This window comes from Dendrobates tinctorius, unplaced genomic scaffold (assembly GCF_039654945.1).
Source record: "Dendrobates tinctorius isolate UK_male_01 unplaced genomic scaffold, ASM3965494v1 ptg000274l, whole genome shotgun sequence".
NCBI classification, from domain to species: Eukaryota; Metazoa; Chordata; class Amphibia; order Anura; family Dendrobatidae; genus Dendrobates; species Dendrobates tinctorius.
Genome location: NW_027361941.1, coordinates 2,975,461 through 2,995,510, shown reverse-complemented (window position 1 = coordinate 2,995,510; position 20,050 = coordinate 2,975,461). Strand labels below are relative to the sequence as shown.

The 20,050-nt window shown below is 43.9% G+C and overlaps 1 protein-coding gene across 1 annotated transcript in view; it reads right to left on the bottom strand.

The window, feature by feature from the left end:
* Window positions 1-15,457: 15,457 nt before the first annotated feature.
* Window positions 15,458-20,050, bottom strand: part of LOC141072493 (uncharacterized) — a 28,988-nt gene continuing 24,395 nt past the window's right edge. Inside the window, exon 4 of the mRNA XM_073559767.1 lies at window positions 15,458-19,287. Coding sequence (XP_073415868.1) covers window positions 17,345-19,287 — 1,943 coding nt within the window. The 3' untranslated portion in view covers window positions 15,458-17,344. The remainder of the gene's footprint in view (window positions 19,288-20,050) is intronic.

The window sequence follows — 20,050 nt, the reverse complement described above, 5'->3', positions numbered from 1 at the left end:
CTAAAATGCCCATTGCAATACCAACGCCATCAATTCTTATTACTTAAGCTTGTCAACTTTAATTTACTTTATAATAATAGTTACCCATTAAAAACTGGGGGTTGGACTTCCGGTTCCGGCGCTCTGATGTGAGGACGCAGGAGACAGAGCTCCGTGCAATCCTCAGCTACAAAGACCGACACAGAACACCCCACGGCCGCGAGAGACAGTGGAAAGCGAGAGGCAGGGAGCAGGAGATATCGGTATATGGAGCGGTACCTTCTCCGGAGTGGCGGCAAGCACTTAAAGCAAGGAGCTGCAGAGGGAGACCACACAGCACGGGACCATAAAATGGCGGCAGACGCGGGATACAGCGGTCTGCAGGAAGGTGAGCAGAGCCTGGTGGAGGAGGAAGGGGAGAGGCAGAACGAAAAGTCGGCAGCCCAGCAGCGCAGCCAGATAACACATGCAGATAGACTATGACCGTTTGGCTGGGGCAGTGGCAACGCACCTGGCAGACAGGATAAAAGAGTCCCTGGAGGCTATGGTGGGGGCTGTGCTATCCTCCATTAAAGAACAGGTCACACAGCAGGGAACCAGGATGGCAGAGGCGGAACAAAGAATATCAGCTGCAGAGGATGAGGTGATAACATTAAAGGAGCAGTTGAAGGAGATGTCGGAGGGCTCCCAGGCTATAAAAGACAAACTGGAGGATTTGGAAAACCGATCCAGGAGAAGCAATTTAAGGCTGGTGGGGCTGCCGGAATCTATAAGCATGCGACAATTGGATAACATTTGTAAAATAGAGCTCCCCAAGGTGCTGGGTCTGACACATAATTGCAGAGTGGAAAGAGCGCACAGAGTGGGACCTGTAAGAGAGAATCCAGGCATGTGGAGAACGAGCGGGAAGGAAGACAATGCGGGGGCGACTGGAACAGCCAGACCGCACCAAGTCATAATAAAATACCTGGAATATAAGGACAAAGAAGAGTTGCTGCGAGCATTTAGAGGAAGGAGGATCCCATTGTTTTTACAAGGACATAAAGTATTGATATTTGGAGACTATTCGGCAGAGGTCACCCGGAAAAGGAAGACCTTCAGCAAGATCTGCACTACACTGTACCGCAAAGGTATAAAGTTCCAGTTGCTCTACCCTGCCCTACTGAGAGTGACAAGACAAGATGGATCCTTTTTTGTGACAAAGGACTTGAAAGAGGCGGAGAGATGGATGGAGGAGGCGGAGGAAAGTGACCAGACAAGAGAATCTTCGGGGAGGAGGGGTGGTCGATGCGGGGAAAGTGAGGGGGAGGTTCGAGAAGAGGGCCGGAACGAATGGAGGGAGAGGAGAGAGGAGGGGAAGGAGCTCCATACGAGGAATCCCAAGGAAAGAAGATCGCCGCCACGCAAATCTGGAGACCGGGGCAGGGGAGCGCCTTGAGAGAGACTCTAAGGAGAAGATATATCATTTTGGACCGAACTGGGGGACCTATGGGAGGGGGAAATGACGGAAAGTAGAGGTGGACATTTTTTTTTTCCTTTTCTTACATCTTCTCTTTGATTCTCCCCTCCTCTTTGGTCTCTATGGATCCCGGGATCCTGCATACTCTGGGGGGTAGAGGAGCTTTGGCGTTCATGGGGGTCCGGGCTTCTCTTCCAAATCTCTCTATTGGGTGCTGGGAGGACCATATCGTTAGGAAGGAGAGGGAGATTGGGTTCAGAGGCACCAAACAAGGTGTATGGGAAAGGAGGGAAGGGGTATTGTATGTTGACAAGATTATTGACCAAGAAGGCCTTGCCTTGATATAGTGGGGAGCAGAAGAATGGGGGATAGGCTATGGGTAATTACTAATCAGTGAGCTGAGAGGGAGTTGCGGAGCCAGGAGCATCACAGAAAAAATGGAAGTGAAGAGACGATTGACTGTAAAGGGGGGGACAGTTGAGGGGTTGTTAGTTGATAATAGATTTAGGATGAGCAGATGGGTTCAGGGAAAGCAACGTTATAGGCGCACCGAACGCTTGGAGGGGTCACAACACCACACATATGAAAGACCACATGTCGACGTGAAATACTTGAGAAATTGGGACAATGGTTAGAATAGTGACATGGAATGTGAAAGGACTGAAGTCACCACATAAACGCATGATGATATTGAGGCACCTCAAAAGACTGAAAGTCGATATAGCATTACTACAGGAGACATACCTACCCCAGGGGGATTTCTTCCGTATGCAGAAACTATGGGTGGGAAAAGTAGTTGGGTCAGGCTCCCTGGGACGAAAGGCAGGGGTGATGATTCTAATTAACAAAAATTTTAATCACACGATAGTGTCTCAGATCAATGATGAAGAAGGGAGGTATATTCACATTAAGCTTACCAGTCCACAGGGAGAGTTTGATATATATATAACATATACGCCCCTAACAATGAACAAACTTCATTTTTTAACTTTATCACTACTGAATTGGGAAAAGACACAGAACTCAAACGGATAGTCGGAGGGGACTTTAATGCAGTGGTTTCAAGGGGGGGAAGATAAGAGATATAGTAGAGACGACGGCAGACCGATCAGGGAGGTAAAAGGATTAATGGTCAAGCTTTTGGAGGACACAAATTTAAAAGATAGTTGGAGAATGCTTCACCCAAATGACCGGGAATATTCTCACTACTCGCATCCACACGAAGCGTGGTCCAGGATTGATTACATTTTGGTAGACCAATTTCTGATGCATAGGGTAAGGGATGTGGCTATTGGAGATATGGTGATATCGGATCACAGCCCTGTGCTTCTAGAAATCACTGATACAACACTGAGGGGGACGGACTACTTGTGGAGGTTTCCGTCGTTTCTACTTAGAGACAAGGAATTTGCCAAAACACTGAACGAATGGTGGGAAGACTATAGCAGAACCAATAGTGAACATGAGGCGGATATAATGTTGTTTTGGGAAGCAGCAAAAACAGTATTAAGGGGAAGATTGATGGGACATGTAGCTAAACTTAGGAAACATACCCACAAACAATACCAGGCTGCAAGTGAGGCCCTCAGAGAGAAGTACACATGGTATCTAGAAAACAAGACACAAGAGGCAAAAGAGGAGTGGAAAGCAGCAAGACAGGAATTTCAATCTTGGGCGGGGAAAAGGGAGGATCTGATATGATCACAACAGGAAGTTGATTTACACAAATTTGGCAATAAGGCAGGGAGACTATTGGCCAATCTGGCAAAAGGTCGACGACCAATGACTTTGATAACTAACATGACTAGACCTGACGGGAGCAAATCGACAAGCCCACAAGAGATTACTGAGATTCTGGGGGATTACTATGCAAAATTATATAGTAAGGGGGAAGAGACGGTTGGCAGGGAAAATGACTGGTTGAAAAACATAAAACTCACGCAAATTAATACGGAAGAGCTGTCTAGATTGAACGCAGAAATAACATTAGAAGAAGTACAGACGGCAATAGGAGATCTGAACGTACACAAGGCACCGGGACCTGACGGGTTTAATGGGGAATTTTATAAAGTAATGAGAGAGCAGGTAGCACCGATCCTGACTAGAATGTATAACAAAATAATGAGAGGAGGTGGAATTTCGGGACACCTTAACACTGCGTACATAAAATTGATACCCAAGGGGGACAGAAATCTAGACAACCCAGCAAACTATAGGCCAATCTCATTAATAAACCAAGATCTCAAAATCTTGGCCAAATTGATGGCCAATAGATTGGCGGAGATACTACCAAATTTAATATCACCGGCACAATCGGGGTTCGTTAAGGGGAGGGCAGCGGTGACGAATGTGCGGAGGGCTATGCTGGTAATGGATGCCATTAGACATAGGGATCTTTGAAAGGAGGAGTGTCCAGCCATGGTCACACTTGATGCTGAAAAAGCGTTTGATAGCGTGGGGTGGACATGGCTGGAGACGGTACTAGATAACATGGGGATAAGGGGAGCCTTTCGTACATTCATAGGGGTATTGTATGCGAATCCTCAGACGAGGGTGGCGACGCCCGGGTTCCTGTCAAGATCTTTCCCATTGAGCAAGGGGACTAGACAGGGATGTCCACTGTCACCCCTCCTGTTTAATCTGGCCATTGAGACATTGTCTAGACTGTTAAATGAAGGAGATTGTTTCGAAGGTATTAGGGTCGGGAAGGAACAATTGTGTTCAGCCCTATTTGCGGATGATATCATACTATTTATGAACAACCCTCAGAGGGATCTCCCAAAAGTGATAAAACAGATAGAGGAGTTTGGGGGCTTATCAGGCTTTAAATTGAACAGAGCAAAGTGTGAAATTTTGTTTCTGTGTGAGCAAAAGATGCAATTGATGGTTGCCGATGGAACAAGAGATGGCATCTCTGGGATACCGATAGCACGGTCTCACCTTAAATATTTGGGAATACAGATGGGACGTACAACAGCGTCGATATACGAATTGAACTACAAACCTTTGATAAAGAAAATAGAACGGGAACTAAGGATGTGGGAGGGGCTACCGCTATCATTGCTAGGTAGAAATCATCTTTTGAAGATGATGAGTTTTCCAAAGTTACTCTACCCAATGCAGACAATCCCCATGTTATTGAAGCATACAGACATAAATAGACTGAATAAAGCATTCTCGACATTCTTGTGGAGGGGGAAAAGACCAAGAATCAAAACGGAAAAATTAATGCAATCTTTGGAAAAAGGAGGCATCAAAATGCCAAATATTAGAGGGTATAACTTGGCATGCCTGATGAGACACGCCATAGACTGGTTAAGGAAGACAAACGGGCACTCAGACATACGTTTAGAGAGTGAGTTTTGTAAACCCTGGAATTTAGGGGCATTACTTCACATGTCATTGGCTAACATACCGAAGAAAATCAAACACTCACTGGTATGTAGAGATACGGTGATGGCTTGGAAAGCAGTGAGGAAAAAATTCTGTTTGTCCTGGAGAATCTCCAAACATCTCAATATATGGAAATTCCCAGATTTCCCAGCGGGAAGGGACAATAAATTATTTTCAGAATGGAGGAATAAGGGGATAGAAGGGGTGACGGATCTATTACATGAAACGGAAAATAGATGGCTGACATACCAGGAAATCGTGACAAAATATGGGCTATCCACATTCCAAATCCTTCAATACAAACAGATAGAAAAAGGGTTAATGTTACAATTGAGGGATGTTAGTATGGAACAGGTGACGAATGACATGGACCGAATTATTATGAAAGATCGACATGAGAACACTATTTCAGCTTTATATAAAGCTATGAGGGAGGTTTTGATTCCAATATGCCCAAAACAAATCTGGAGAGCATGGGCAAGACAATTAGAGGACGTCGAAGTAGGGGACAAGATATTGCAGGGGTGGATGACGATGAGGAAGGAGGTGATTAATGAAGGGTGGAGGGATACACAATTTCGGTTGATGCATAGAGCAATCTATGGTTTTAACATCCCAAATACACAACAGATAAACAGAGTGATCCAATGTCCCAAATGTAAATGGTCAAAAACGGACTTGTTTCATGGGATCTGGCAATGCCCAGAGAGCCAGAAATTCTGGAAAAGATTGCAAACATTTATACAAAAAGTGGGGAGTGTGGAAGTCGAACTGGATCCATTGCTGTGGATCTTCCATTATAGGAACAAGGGGCAAATAATAGCAGGAGGGGGGGACCAGAGGCCCAAATTACCAAAATTGTTCCATGGAGTGGCTATGATAGGCAAAAGGGCTTTATTGTCCAAATGGCTTGAAGGAAGTGTGCCGTCAGAGGAAGAGGTGTTGAGGCAGATTAAATCATTACTCAGAATCGAACAGCTGGAGGCGGAAAGGAATAAGGAGGGCCTGACGGGTAAATTTTTCAAAAAATGGAGGAATTTCATAGTACAACAGTGCGGTGAAGAGGAAATAAGGAAAATAGTAACTCCCTTTAAGTATACAGAATGGTATATATTGGAAGATATCCATGGCACTTTGGGGAAATTGAAGGTGATTAATGAAGGTGAGGTGTAAGGTCCGGGTTGGGACGGGGGGATAAAACACGTGGTGCTATATCACAGAGGTGGTGATTATAATCTGTGTTTTCCAAGTGGTCTAGGCATATAGTGTGTGCGAAGTTGCGAGGGGGGGTTACCGAAAATGTACGATGACTAGGGTTAGCTTAAGGGAGGGTTGGATGGGAGGAGGATAGGCTAAGTTATTGTCTGTTTATTGGAAATACGTTTTAATATATGAAACGGTGCATTGTTTATGAAAATTTGAAATAAAGTTTGTGTTTAAAAAAAAAAACTGGGGGTTATTTGGCTAAAGTTGTGGGGGGGCAGGGCTGGCTCCAGGTTTTCGTGTGCCCCAGGCCAAAAAGTCCCAGTGGGCCCCTTTAACACATACCACAATTCATGATGCTCCGATACGGCAGAGAAATATAGGTATAGTACAATGACAAATAGTTCACTTCTTACATTACATGAGTGGTATCTATTTTAAATTCTACAATATCTCAAAAACTGGACAGTATATTCCTCCATACAGTATTATGGCCACCACATAGTGCACTATACAGAATAATGATCCCCATATATTGCTCCATAAATAATTTATCCCATATAATGTTCCATACAGTATATGATGAGCTCCACATAATGCTTCAGTATATGCTGGACCCCCATGGATGATGCTCCAGTGTATGATGGGCCTATACTGTATAATGCTCCATATAAAATGGGCCCCATATGATGCTCCAGTGTATAATGGGCCCCGTATATGATGCTCCAGTGTATGATGGGCCCCATTTATAATGCTCCCGTGTATAATGGGCCCCCTATATGATGCTCCAGTGTATGATAGGCCCCATTTATAATGCTCCAGTGTATGATGGTCCCCATGGATGATGCTCCAGTGTATGATGGGCCTATATAATGCTCCATATATAATGGGCCCCATATGATGCTCCAGTGTATATTGGGCCCCATTTATAATGCTCCAGTGTATGATGAGCCCCATATAATGCTCCAAATATACTGGTCCCCATATGTAATGCTTCATATAATGGGCTCCATGTGATTCCCCATAAATAATGAACCCCATATGATGCTCTAGTATATGATGGGCCCCATATACACTGTGTGCAGAATTATTAGGCAAATGAGTATTTTGATTACATCATCCTTTTTATACATGTTGTCCTACACCAAGCTGTATAGGCTTGAAAGCCAACTGTCAATTATGTAAATCAGGTGATTGCATCTCTGTAATGAGGGGTGTGATCTAATGACATCAACACCCTAGATAAGGTGTGCTTAATTATTAGGCAACTTCCTTTCCTTTGGCAAAATGGGTCAGAAGAGAGATTTGACGGACTATGAAAGTCAAAAATTGTAAGATGTCTTGCAGAGGGATGCAGCAGTCTTGAAATTACCAAACTTTTGAAGCGTGATCACCGAACAATCAAGCGTTTCATGGCAAATAGCCAACAGGGTTGCAAGAAACGTGTTGATAAAAAAAAGGCTCAAAATAACTGCCCATGAATTGAGGAAAATCAAGCGTAAAGCTGCCAAGTTGCCATTTGCCACCAGTTTTGCCATATTTCAGAGCTGCAACGTTGCTGGAGTATCAAAAAGCTCAAGGTGTGCCATACTCAGGGACATGGCCAAGGTAAGGAAGGCTGAAAAACAACCACCTTTGAACAAGAAACATAAGATAAAACGTCAAGACTAGGCCAAGGAATATGTAAAGACTGATTTTTCTAAGGTTTTATGGACTGATAAAATGAGAGTGAATCTTGATGGGCCAGATGGATGGGCCCGAGGCTGGATCAGTAAAGCCAGAGAGCTCCTCTCCGACTCAGACGCCAGCAAGGTGGAGGTGGGTGTTATGATGAGTCACCGAAGGAGGAAAAAACAAAATACCAGCTAAGTCCAGAAAAACCAGAGAGGTTGGCAGCTATCGGATTGCAGACCCCTGAACCTATCCACAACAACTAGCAGTAGCTGTGGGGGGTTCCTACGGTGCCCTAGACCCCTCGATCACAGCCGGAGAGCTACATAGCCTAAAGACAGAAAGGGGAAAAACTAAACTGCCCCAGAGCAGCCCCCAAAGCAATAGGCAGCCCCCAACATATAATGACGGTGAAGCAAGATGAAAACACTAACACAGATAGAAAGATAGGTTGAGCAAATGATGGGGCCCAAGCTAACTACATAGGACAGGATAGGAAAGCTGCTGTCTGCCATCCGCAAAAACCCTATCAAAATGAGCCAACCGACTGATAGGAAAAACAGGCCATGAAGTCGCTAGGCTTCAAAAGACTCTACCAGTACTCAGGTATATTCTGAAGACAAAGCAAAAGATCAAAAGATCAGAGACAAAAATGGAATTCACCTCACCCCCAGCCGGGGATGGCAGAACTCCCAAAAAACAAGGCAAAACAAAAACAAAACTGAAGAGTACAAAGCAGAGCAGAAAAACTTAGCTTTAAGACGCAGGAATCAGACTGGTCTCCAAGAATCCAGCAGGAAAATCACCAGCCAGGAAGAAGGGCGTCGGCAGCCTTATATCCAGTCCTCAATTCCAGCCACCCAGTTATCATCTAGCTGCCCAGGTGTTTGGTAATCAGTCTCACTACCTTCCTTCACCAGAGGAGGGAGTTCATCAGACCTCAATGGTGAAGGGAAAAATGAACTCACAAAAGTACCTCCCCCTTGTGGAGGGGTCACCGAACCCTCATCCATGCCACCAGGGCGATCCGGGTGAGCCCGATGAAAGGCACGCACCAATCTTTCGGCATGAATATCAGAGGCAGAGACCCAGTAATTATCCTCCTGACCATAACCCTTCCACTTAACCAAATACTGGAGTCTCCGTCTAGCCAGACGGGAATCCAGTATCTTCTCTACCTCATACTCCATGTTACCTTCAACCAATACAGGGTCAGGAGGTGCCACCCCAAACCAACAAACCTCTTCAACAAGGACTTATGGAACACATTATGAATCTTAAACGTGACAGGAAGAGCCAACCGAAAAGAGACCGGATTAATAATCTCCAAAATCTTGTAAGGTCCAATAAATCTAAGCTTAAACTTAGGAGAAGCCACCTTCATAGCGATATTTTTTGATGACAACCAAACCATATCACCCACCTTAAACTGGGGACCAATGGTCCTATGTCGGTTGGAAAACCGCTGGGCCTTTTCCTGGGAGAGAGACAACTTATCTACCACTTGGTCCTAGATCTGGTGCATTCTCTCCACCACAGTCTCAACACCTGGGCAGGCAGAAGGCTCCACCTGCCCTGAAGAAAATCGAGGATGAAACCCAAAGTTACAAAAAAAAGGTGACAACAAAGTGGCAGAACTAGCTCTATTATTTAAAGCAAATTTGGCCAAGGGCAAAAATGAAACCCAATCATCCTGATCAGCGGAAATAAAACATCTCAAATACGACTCCAAAGTCTGGTTTGTTCTCTCCGTCTGCCCGTTGGTCTGAGGGTGAAACGTAGAGGAGAAGGACAACTGAATTCCCAGCTTGGAACAGAAAGTCCTCCAAAATCTAGACACAAACTGAACTCCTCTGTCAGACACAATGTTCTCAGGAATCCCGTGCAAGCGAACTACCTGTTGCAAAAACAAGGGCACCAACTCAGAGGAAGATGGCAACTTAGGGAGTGGTACAAGATGGACCATCTTAGAGAATCTATCACAAATCACCCAAATAACGGTCATTCTCTGAGAGACAGGCATATCAGAGATAAAATCCATTGAAATATGGGTCCATGGCCTCTTGGGCACCGGCAAAGGCATCAACAACCCACTAGAGCGAGAACAAGGTTTAGACCGGGAGCAAGTCCCACAGGACTGCACAAAATTCCTGACATCACGAGACAAGGCGGGCCACCAAAAAGACCGACTCACCAGATCTCTAGTACCAAAAATACCTGGATGACCAGCCAATGCAGAGCAATGAACTTCAGACATCACTCTCTTCCTCCACTGGTCAGGAACATACAACTTTCCACTGGGACAACGCTCAGGTTTGTCCTCCTGAAACTCTTCCAGAGCACGTCTCAAATCGGGCGAGATGGCAGAAAGAACTACCCCCTCGCCTAAGATGGTAGCAGGCTTGGTCACAACAGGAGAATCAGCAAAGAAACTCCTAGAGAGGGCGTCTGCCTTGACATTCTTAGTGCCAGGAAGAAAAGAGACCACAAAATCAAAACGTGTGAAAAACAAGGCCCACCTAGCCTGTCTAGGATTCAAGCGTTTGGCCGACTCTAGGTAAATCAAATTCTTGTGGTCAGTAAGGACCACGACCTGGTGTTTAGCTCCCTCCAACCAATGTCTCCACTCCTCAAATGCCCATTTCATGGCCAACAGTTCCCGATTCCCCACATCATAGTTACGTTCGGATGGGGAGAACTTTCGGGAAAAGAAAGCACAGGGATTCATTTTAGATGTCACAGGATCTTTTTGGGACAAAACAGCTCCTGCACCAATCTCAGAGGCGTCCACCTCTACCTGAAACGGGAGTGAGACATCAGGTTGCCGCAGAACCGGAGCAGAAGTGAATCTTCGCTTCAGCTCCTGAAAGGAAGAAACAGCCTCCGGAGACCAATTCAGCACATCAGCTCCCTTCTTAGTCAAATCAGTCAATGGCCTGGCAATACTAGAAAAATTAGCTATAAATTTCCGATAAAAATTAGCAAAACCCAAAAACTTCTGAAGGGCCTTCAAAGAAGTGGGCTGAACCCAATCATAAATGGCCTGTACCTTGGCCGGGTCCATTTCAATAGTTGACGGAGACAAAATGAATCCCAAAAATGAAATCCTCTGTACCCCAAAAAGGCATTTTGATCCCTTGAAGTACAGGGAATTCTCCCTCAAAATCCGGAACACAGTCCGAACATGTTCCACATGGGAGTCCCAATCCTTGGAAAAGATCAAAATATCATCCAAATAGATAATCAAAAATTTATCCACAAAGTCTCGGAAAATATCGTTCATGAAGGATTGGAAGACAGAAGGGGCATTAGTGAGCCCAAAAGGCATCACCAGGTACTCAAAATGTCCCTCCGGAGTATTACACGCCGTCTTCCATTCATCCCCATGATTAATGCGAATAAGATTATACGCCCCCCAGAGGTCAAGCTTGGTAAACCAGCAAGCACCTTTACCTCTGGAGAATAGATCAGAAATCAGGGGTAACGGATACTGATATTTAACAGAAATTTTGATGAGGGCACGATAGTCAATACAAGGCCTTAATGAACCATCTTTTTTAGCCACGAAAAAAAAATCAGCACCTAAAGGTGAAGAGGATAGTCTAATGTGACCCTTCTCCAACGACTCCTTAATATAGGATCGCATAGCCTCGTGCTCGGGTACAGATAAATTGAAAAGACGACCCTTGGGAAATTTACACCCCGGGCTCAGCTCAATTGCACAGTCATAACTCCTATGAGGAGGCAAAGATGCAGACTCATTCTCACTAAATTCATCATAAAAGTCAGCCAAATAGTCAGGAACATCATGCGACTGGGGAGAGGTGGAGAAAACAGGAGCATCGCTAAGGGCACACCGACAACCCCAACTCACCACAGACACAGATTTCCAATCCAAAACTGGATTATGGATTTGCAACCAGGGAAACCCCAGAACAATGGTATCATGCAAATTATGCAACACCAAAAATCTGCAATTTTCTTGATGGTCTGGGGCGACCCGCATTACCACCTGGGTCCAAAACTGAGGTTTATTTTTCACCAAAGAAGTCGCATCAATACCCCTCAAAGGGATAGGCGTCTGCAAAGGCGTCATAGGAAATCCACAACGTTTAGTAAAATCCAAGTCCATCAGGTTCAGAGCTGCTCCCGAATCCACAAAAGCCTTGGCGGAAAATGTGGACAGGGAGCAGATCAGAGTAATTGCCAGAAGAAACTTAGGTTGAACACCACCCACAGAAAACGTGTGAGCACAACGTTTCTCTCGTTTAGGGCAGACAGAAATAATATGCGAGGCATCTCCACAAAAAAAACACAGCTTATTATGCCTTCTGAACTCCTGACGTTGCGCCCTGGACATAACTCTATCACATTGCATAGGTTCAGACATTTGTTCAACAGGTGGCAAAACCTCTCGTGCGGTCTTGCGTTCACGCAAACGCCGATCAACCTGAATGGCTAATGACATAGAATCGTCAAGACCAGAGGGAACAGGAAATCCCACCATAGTGTCTTTTACGGTTTCTGACAAACCCTTCCGAAAGAGAGCTGCCAAGGCACCATCATTCCAGGTAGTAAGGACCGCCCACTTTCGGAATTTTTGACAGTATAACTCTGCAGAATCCAGACCCTGGCTCACTGCCAACAGGGCTTTCTCAGCTTGATCAATAGCATTAGGTTCATCATACAACAACCCCAAGGCTTGAAAAAATGCATCCACATTATTTAGAATAGGATCATCAGGTTTCAAAGAAAACGCCCAATCCTGGGGATTGCCGCACAGCAAAGAGATGACAATTTTAACCCGCTGCGCGGAGCTCCCCGACGAGTTAGGCTTCAAGGCAAAAAAATAATTTGCAATTATTCTTGAAATTCAAAAATTTAGACCGATCCCCAAAAAACACATCAGGAGTAGGGATCTTTGGTTCAGCAGCATGTGAATGAGTAAGATAGGCGGAAATTCCCCGCACTTCCGCAGCAAGCTGCTCCACATGATCAGACAATTGCTTCCTCTCCATTGAGAGAAAAAAAATTCCCCCTAAGGCCTCAGAGATATAGAGGAAAAAATATACACAAAGAAATTCTGACACCTTTTTTTTTTTTTTTTACAATTCTTTCCTGCTATTGAGTACCCTAGGATCTGCGGTATGGCCGGTGATTCTGTTATGGATGAGTCACCGAAGGAGGAAAAAACAAAAATAATAGCTAAGTCCAGAAAACCAGAGAAGTTGGCAGCTATCGGATTGCAGACCCCTGATCCTATCCACAACAACTAGCAGTAGCCGTGGGGGGTTCCTACGGTGCCCTAGACCCCTCGATCACAGCCGGAGAACTAAATAGGCCTAAAGAAAGAAAGGGGAAATCTAAACTGCCCCAGAGCAGACCCCAAAGCAATAGGCAGCCCCCAACATATAATGACGGTGAAGCAAGATGAAAAACACTAACACAGATAGAAAGATAGGTTGAGCAAATGATGGGGCCCAAGCTAACTAAATAGGACAGGATAGAAAAGCTGCTGTCTGCAATCCGCAAAAAACCCTATCCAAAAAATGTCCCAACCGTCTGATAGGAGAAACAGGCCCTGAAGTCGCTAGGCTTCAAAAGACTATATCAGCACTCAGGTATATTCTGAAGACAGAGCCAGAGATCAACAGATCAGAGAAAAAATGGAATTCAGCTCACCCCCGGCCGGGGATGGCTGAACTCCAAAAAAAAACAAGGCAAACAAAACCAGAACTAAAGTGTACAAAAGGCAGAGCAAAACTTCGCTTTGAGAAGCAGAAATCAGACTGGTCTCCAAGAATCCAGCAGGAAAATCACCGGCAAGGCAGCAGGGCGTCGGCTGCCTTATATCCAGTCATCAGTTCCTGTGACCCAGTCATCATCTGCCTGCTCAGCTGTTTGGTAATCAGCCTCACTATCTTCCTTCGCCAGAAGAGGGAGTTCATCAGACCTCACTGGTGAAGGGAAAAATGAACTCACAACAGGATCCCATCTGTGTCTCCCCACTATTCTAACAATGGACGCTCTCTCCGCCATCATTTCCTCCTCTATACGGTTATTACGGGGAATGACGCTGTGATGACTTTTCTTCTGGGAGAGACACAGATCACAGGTGACTAATATTGCAGTGTGAATAGAAACTTATATTTCCGGTATTTTTCTGCCCTTACATTGTGGGTTATGAGGTGTTTGGGGCTTGTTTTTTGTTCCGCCCTTTTCCCTTTGTTGTTATCTTTCCAGTTGGTAATTGGGATTCTAATATAAGCCCATATATCCCGGGAAGTGTCAGGTGCTGGGATCTCATTATATTATTAATAACAATTTCATTCCCGATTATTCCCGTCATTTATTGCTCATTACATTCTCTCTATATAATAACAGATTCCTCTTTGTTACACGTCCTAATACTGATCATTTATATCTCTATATTGTAGAGGAAACATTTCTAGGAGTGTATACACTTCACCACAAACACTTTCCATAGATTTTATTATCATCACTGTTATTAAGCTGCTTTTCTCTTTATATCTTTACCCTATCACTGTTTATTCTCTTTTCTTACCCGTTGCACAGTTGCACTCTCACTGGTCACTCGGTGGGGTCACATTTGGCTCTTTTCACCTGCATTGTTTTGTTTCCGGACCCCCCTCACTATCACTTTACCTGATTGATCGCTACCAGATGGCTCTATGCAGCATTATTCATCTTGGTCTTACCAACAGGTTTTCATCCTGAACCTCCTGCTTCACTGGGGATGCTGAACTCTCGCATGGTGTGGCCTAGTCCGGTCTCCATGGCGACGAGTCCATCCAGCGTCATTCCGGTCACTCCTCTTCGGTGTGACACCATCCAATCAGAGGTACCCGGAGGCAGAGTTACCCGGGATGGCGTGTGACGCTGTTTCCTGGATCCCGCACGTGACACACCACCCGGGGGCGTCACAGATGCATGTACCCACGTGGGGTATACTCGCTCCCTGTGACCTCTGATTGGCATTTGCCCCAGGTCGCTCGGTTTGCACCAATAAGCCATCAGGGGTATGTCCCAACCACTATTAGGTGTCACGCCAACATTTTACTCTGATGGCACTTTTGCACATGGCCACTAGATGGCGCTACAACATCTGACATTTGCCTGAATTTTTATATCTACACATGGTTTACACAAATTATATTTTCTTGTGGTAACTCTATACTATTTACCATTAGAAGCTGTGGATTTCTGTAATTATTTGTATGTATACATGATTGATTACCACTTCTGGCTCTGTAAAAACAATCCCCTTTAACCCCTTTCCGACACCGGGTGTAAATGTACTTCCCCCTTTGATGTGGGCTCCGGCGGTGAGCTCACATCTTTTCCGGCACGTCAGCTATTTTGAACAGCTGCCATTTGCCCCGAACAGCCTCTGACAGCGGCATTTAATGCGCACTTCCAGCAAGCACTGGAAATCCCGCCCATCGGTGACCCCGTCACATGATCATGGGTCACCGATGGGTTGGCATGAGAACCAGAAGTCTCCAGCAGACCTCTATGCTTGTCACTGCCGGAATGCTATGAAATCCACTCACTAGCCAAAACCACATGGATCAGGGATCGTCCCGCCGATCTCCCGCTCTCCTTTTAACGTGGGCAAAACGCTACTCAGACAACACAGGGTGAGGGTAACACAGTGTGGCAATGCTTTACTGTACCACAGAACAGGCAGATAACACATAGAACATGAAGAAAAGATGAGGTGGCACTCACCAGTGTAAAAAGTCTGTTCTTTATTGATCAAGCAGTTCACAGCATGTCCTCAGGGAGATGGAGTATGCGAGTGATGACGGCCATTTTGCGCTTCTGCGGGTCCACACTTTCTTTACTTGGTGTGCACCCGAAGTGTCCGGTTACATGAGCTCATCATGGCTCACTGAGCAGTATCGCACCGAGCACATGTGGCGGCCGTGATTTCCCTGCCGTGCAGTTTATCTCTTTGTATGCTAACACATAGAACAGTCCCAGAAAAATACCCAAGATGGGGAACACAACAGAGTCTCACCCTTCCACTGACCCGCCAGGATAATAGCAGCTGTGACTACAGATCTTCCAGGGTCACTACCCCAGCTGTGTCACACACACACAGGGGTAATGACAAGCATAGGAAATTGACAGTTCATACAAGGCCAGTTGATCCGAGGATCACAACCTGTCTCCAAACGTATCCATGGTTCAGCGATGGTCAATGGAGCAGATCTGTATTCTTCCAACCGAGGCTGAAAACCCCTAGGTTGTTTCCTATAGAATGATAGATCCGTGTCCCTTGTGATGATGTTGTGGCTGCTGTCCTGTCTCTTGTCCTTTGGATGTATAGAAGTCAATATTACCGGCTTACACAAACAAAAGTCTGTTTTCTTGACCAACCAGAAATCAACACATACATTTAAAGCCAACATACAGATAACATTCTATTATTCTTCGTTTGCTAAAAAATATTCATCTGGTTAATTAAGATACAATTCTGTATGTCTTCACAATGCCAAAAGTAAAAAAAAGTTTTTAAAAATGTTAAAAAAATATAAAAGTTCAAATCACCCCTCTTTCAAAATACAGCAATAAAAAAAATCACACATATACATACTTGTTATAGCCGCGTTCAGAATCGCCCGATCTATCAATATAAAAAAGAATTAACCCGATCGCTAAATGGCGTAACGAGAAAAAAGGTCAAAACGCCAGAATTACTTTTTTTGGTTGCCGCAACGTTGCATTAAAATGCAATAACGGCCGATCACAAGATCGTATCTGCATCAAAATGGTCTCCATTAAAAACATCAGCTCGGCAAGTAAAAAATAAACCCTCACCCAATGCGAGATCATAAAAAATGGAGACGCGACGGGTATCGGAAAATGTTGCAATTCTTTTATACTTTACCTAATAAAGAGGAGTTATTTTTACAGTGGGTATGGAAAGTATTCAGACCCCTTTAAATTTTTCACTCTTTGTTTCATTCCAGCCATTTGGTAAATTCAAATTCATACTATCTATTCCTGACACTGGAGTGGCTTATACACTTCAGAAGTAAATAGTTTGAGGTCTGGGATCTGCCAATATGGGGCTAGTTTTCTGACTGCTTCGAATAACATGATACATGATACATGATTTTAGTTTTTTTTGTCTAGTCTCGCTTGAATATAGGTCAATATTAAATAGTCTCCTGATGAGTCGCCTTTGGTGAGGACGATGAAGCCCGGAGAAATGAGAGGCTTGGAGAGTGAGTGTGTACACGTCACCTCACCCGATATATTGAACTGTGGGGTATATGTTTTTTTCTATTAGTCACCTTCTGACTAACCTTCAGGGGGTGAATTATGGGTATAGTTTTACATTTGGAATTAATAAAGTTTAGTTTTATGTCAGCAAACATGAGGAATGACAGGAGACAACCCATTTAAGAAGATTCAGTTTGGGTTAAAACTACTCCGACACTATGAATATAAAAAAGTCTTCTCCCCTATGTGACGACTCTGATGTTTATTAACAGATGATTTCCAAGTAAAATATTTCCAACATTAAGAAAATGAAAAAGGCTTCACTTCTGTGTGCCTGCTCTGATGGCGATCAAGGAGCGCTTTGTGGTTAAAATATTTCCCACATTAACAGGAAAAAGGCTTCTCCTCTGTGTGAGTTCTCTGGTGCTTAACACAATTTGATTTATTGTTAAAACATTTGCCACATTCTGAACATGAAAAAGGCTTCTCTCCTGTGTGAATTCTCTGGTGCTTAACACAATCTGATTTATTGTTAAAATATTTCCCACATTCTGAACAGGAAAAAGGCTTCTCCCCTGTGTGAGTTCTCTGATGGCGATCAAGACTTATTTTCCATTTAAAGTCTTTCCCACATACTGAACATGAATATGGCTTCTCTGCTGTGTGAATTATCTGATGTTTAATAAGACTTGAATTATGAGTAAAACATTTCCCACATTCTGAACAGGAAAAGGGCTCCTCCCCTGTGTGGGTTCTTTGATGGCTATCAAGACTTATTTTCCATTTAAAATATTTCCCACATTCTGAACATGAATATGGCTTCTCTGCTGTGTGAATTCTCTGATGTTTAACAAGATTTGGTTTCTGAGTAAAACGTTTCCCACATTCTGAACATGAAAAAGGCTTCTCTCCTGTGTGGGTTCTTTGGTGTTCATCAAGATTCCCTTTGTAGTTAAAAGATTTGCCACATTCTGAACAGGAAAAAGGCTTCTCCCCTGTGTGAGTTCTTTGGTGATTAACCAAATCTGATTTCCGGTTAAAATATTTCCCACATTCTGAACAGGAAAAAGGCTTCTCCTCTGTGTGAGTTCTCTGATGGCGATCAAAATCTATTTTCCATTTATAACATTTCCCACATTCTGAACATAAAAAAGGCTTCTCCCCTGTGTGAGTTCTCTGGTGCTTAACACAACCTGATTTATTGTTAAAACATTTCCCACATTCTGAACATGAAAAAGGCTTCTCCCCTGTGTGAGTTCTTTGGTGGATAACAAAATGTGATTTACGTGCAAAACATTTCCCACATTCTGAACAAGAAAAAGGCTTCTCCCCTGTGTGGATTCTCTGGTGATTAACACAATCTGATTTATTGTTAAAACATTTCCCACATTCTGAACATGAAAAAGGCTTCTCCCCTGTGTGAGTTCTCCTGTGGGTAACAAATTGTGATTTCTGTGCAAAACATTTCCCACATTCTGAACAGGAAAAAGGCTTCTCCCCTGTGTGATTTCTTTGGTGGGTAACAAACTGTGATTTATGTGCAAAACATTTTCCACATTCTGAACATGAAAAAGGTTTCTCCTCTGTGTGAGTTCTCTGGTGGGTAACAAAAGTTGATTTCTGTGCAAAATATTTCCCACATTCTGAACAGGAAAAAAGCTTCTCCCCTGTGTGAGTTCTCTGGTGGGTAACAAAAGTTGATTTCTTTGCAAAACATTTCCCACATTCTAAACATGAAAAAGGTTTTTCTCCAGTGTGAATTCTCTGGTGATGAACACAATCGGATTTATTGTTAAAACATTTCCCACATTCTGAACATGAAAAAGGTTTCTCCCCTGTGTGAGTTCTCTGGTGGGTAACAAAAGTTGATTTCTGTGCAAAATATTTCCCACATTCTAAACATGAAAAAGGCTTCTCCCCTGGACGAGCTCTCTGGTAGTTAATTAAATTTGATTTCTGTGCAAAATATTTCCCAGCTTCTGAACAGGAAAAAGGTTTCGCTCCTGCGTGAGTTCTCTGGTGAGTAACAAAATGTGATTTCCATGTAAAATACTTCCCACATTCTGAACATGAATATGACTTCTTTGCTTTAGGAGCAGTTGGCTTTTTATTGCCTCTTTTGTGACTTTGATTTTCCTTAGTAGTCAATAATGAATCAGAAGATGGGACCTGTTTCATAGGATCAGATGAGAAATCTTTGCTGTGAATGGATAATGATATATCTGGAGTAACAGCAATCACTTCAGTTCTATCTCGTAGGATCTCAAGATCATCAGATTTAAAAGTTGAAGATGTCAGCTGTCCCTCTGATCTCCTGTTATAGTCATCTGCTAAGATAAAAAAACAATTATTTTTTAATAAAATATCCTTGAGTTTTATATATTTGAACATTTCTACTTAAACTGTCCATAAAAATGGCAAGCTATGTAATAAACTTTATTTACCAAGACAATGACAGTTCATAGTCTAATAGAAAACCTTGTTGGATGAACAGGGTCGGACTGGGATGCCTAGGGACCACCCTATGGCTACCATAAACAGTTTTATTACGTGTTCATTTTTTGGCCTCTCCCACTAAAACGTGTGCCTTTTTGCAAGCTGTACAGTGTGCAAAAGAGAACGCTCTCAGCCTCCAATATATCGTACAGACCGCACTCTCAGCCTCCTATATATCGTAAAGACCGCACCCTCAGCCTCCAATATATCATACAGACCGCACTCTCAGCCTCCTATATATCGTACAGACCGCACTCTCAGCCTCCAATATATCGTACAGACCGCACTCTCAGCCTCCAATATATCGTACAGACCGCACTCTCAGCCTCCAATATATCGTACAGACTGCACTCTCAGCCTCCAATATATCGTACAGACCGCACTCTCATCCTCCAATATATCATACAGACCGCACTCTCAGCCTCCAATATATCGTACAGACTGCACTCTCAGCCTCCAATATATCGTACAGACCGCACTCTCATCCTCCAATATATCATACAGACCGCACTCTCAGCCTCCTATATATCGTAAAGACCGCACCCTCAGCCTCCAATATATCATACAGACCGCACTCTCAGCCTCCAATATATC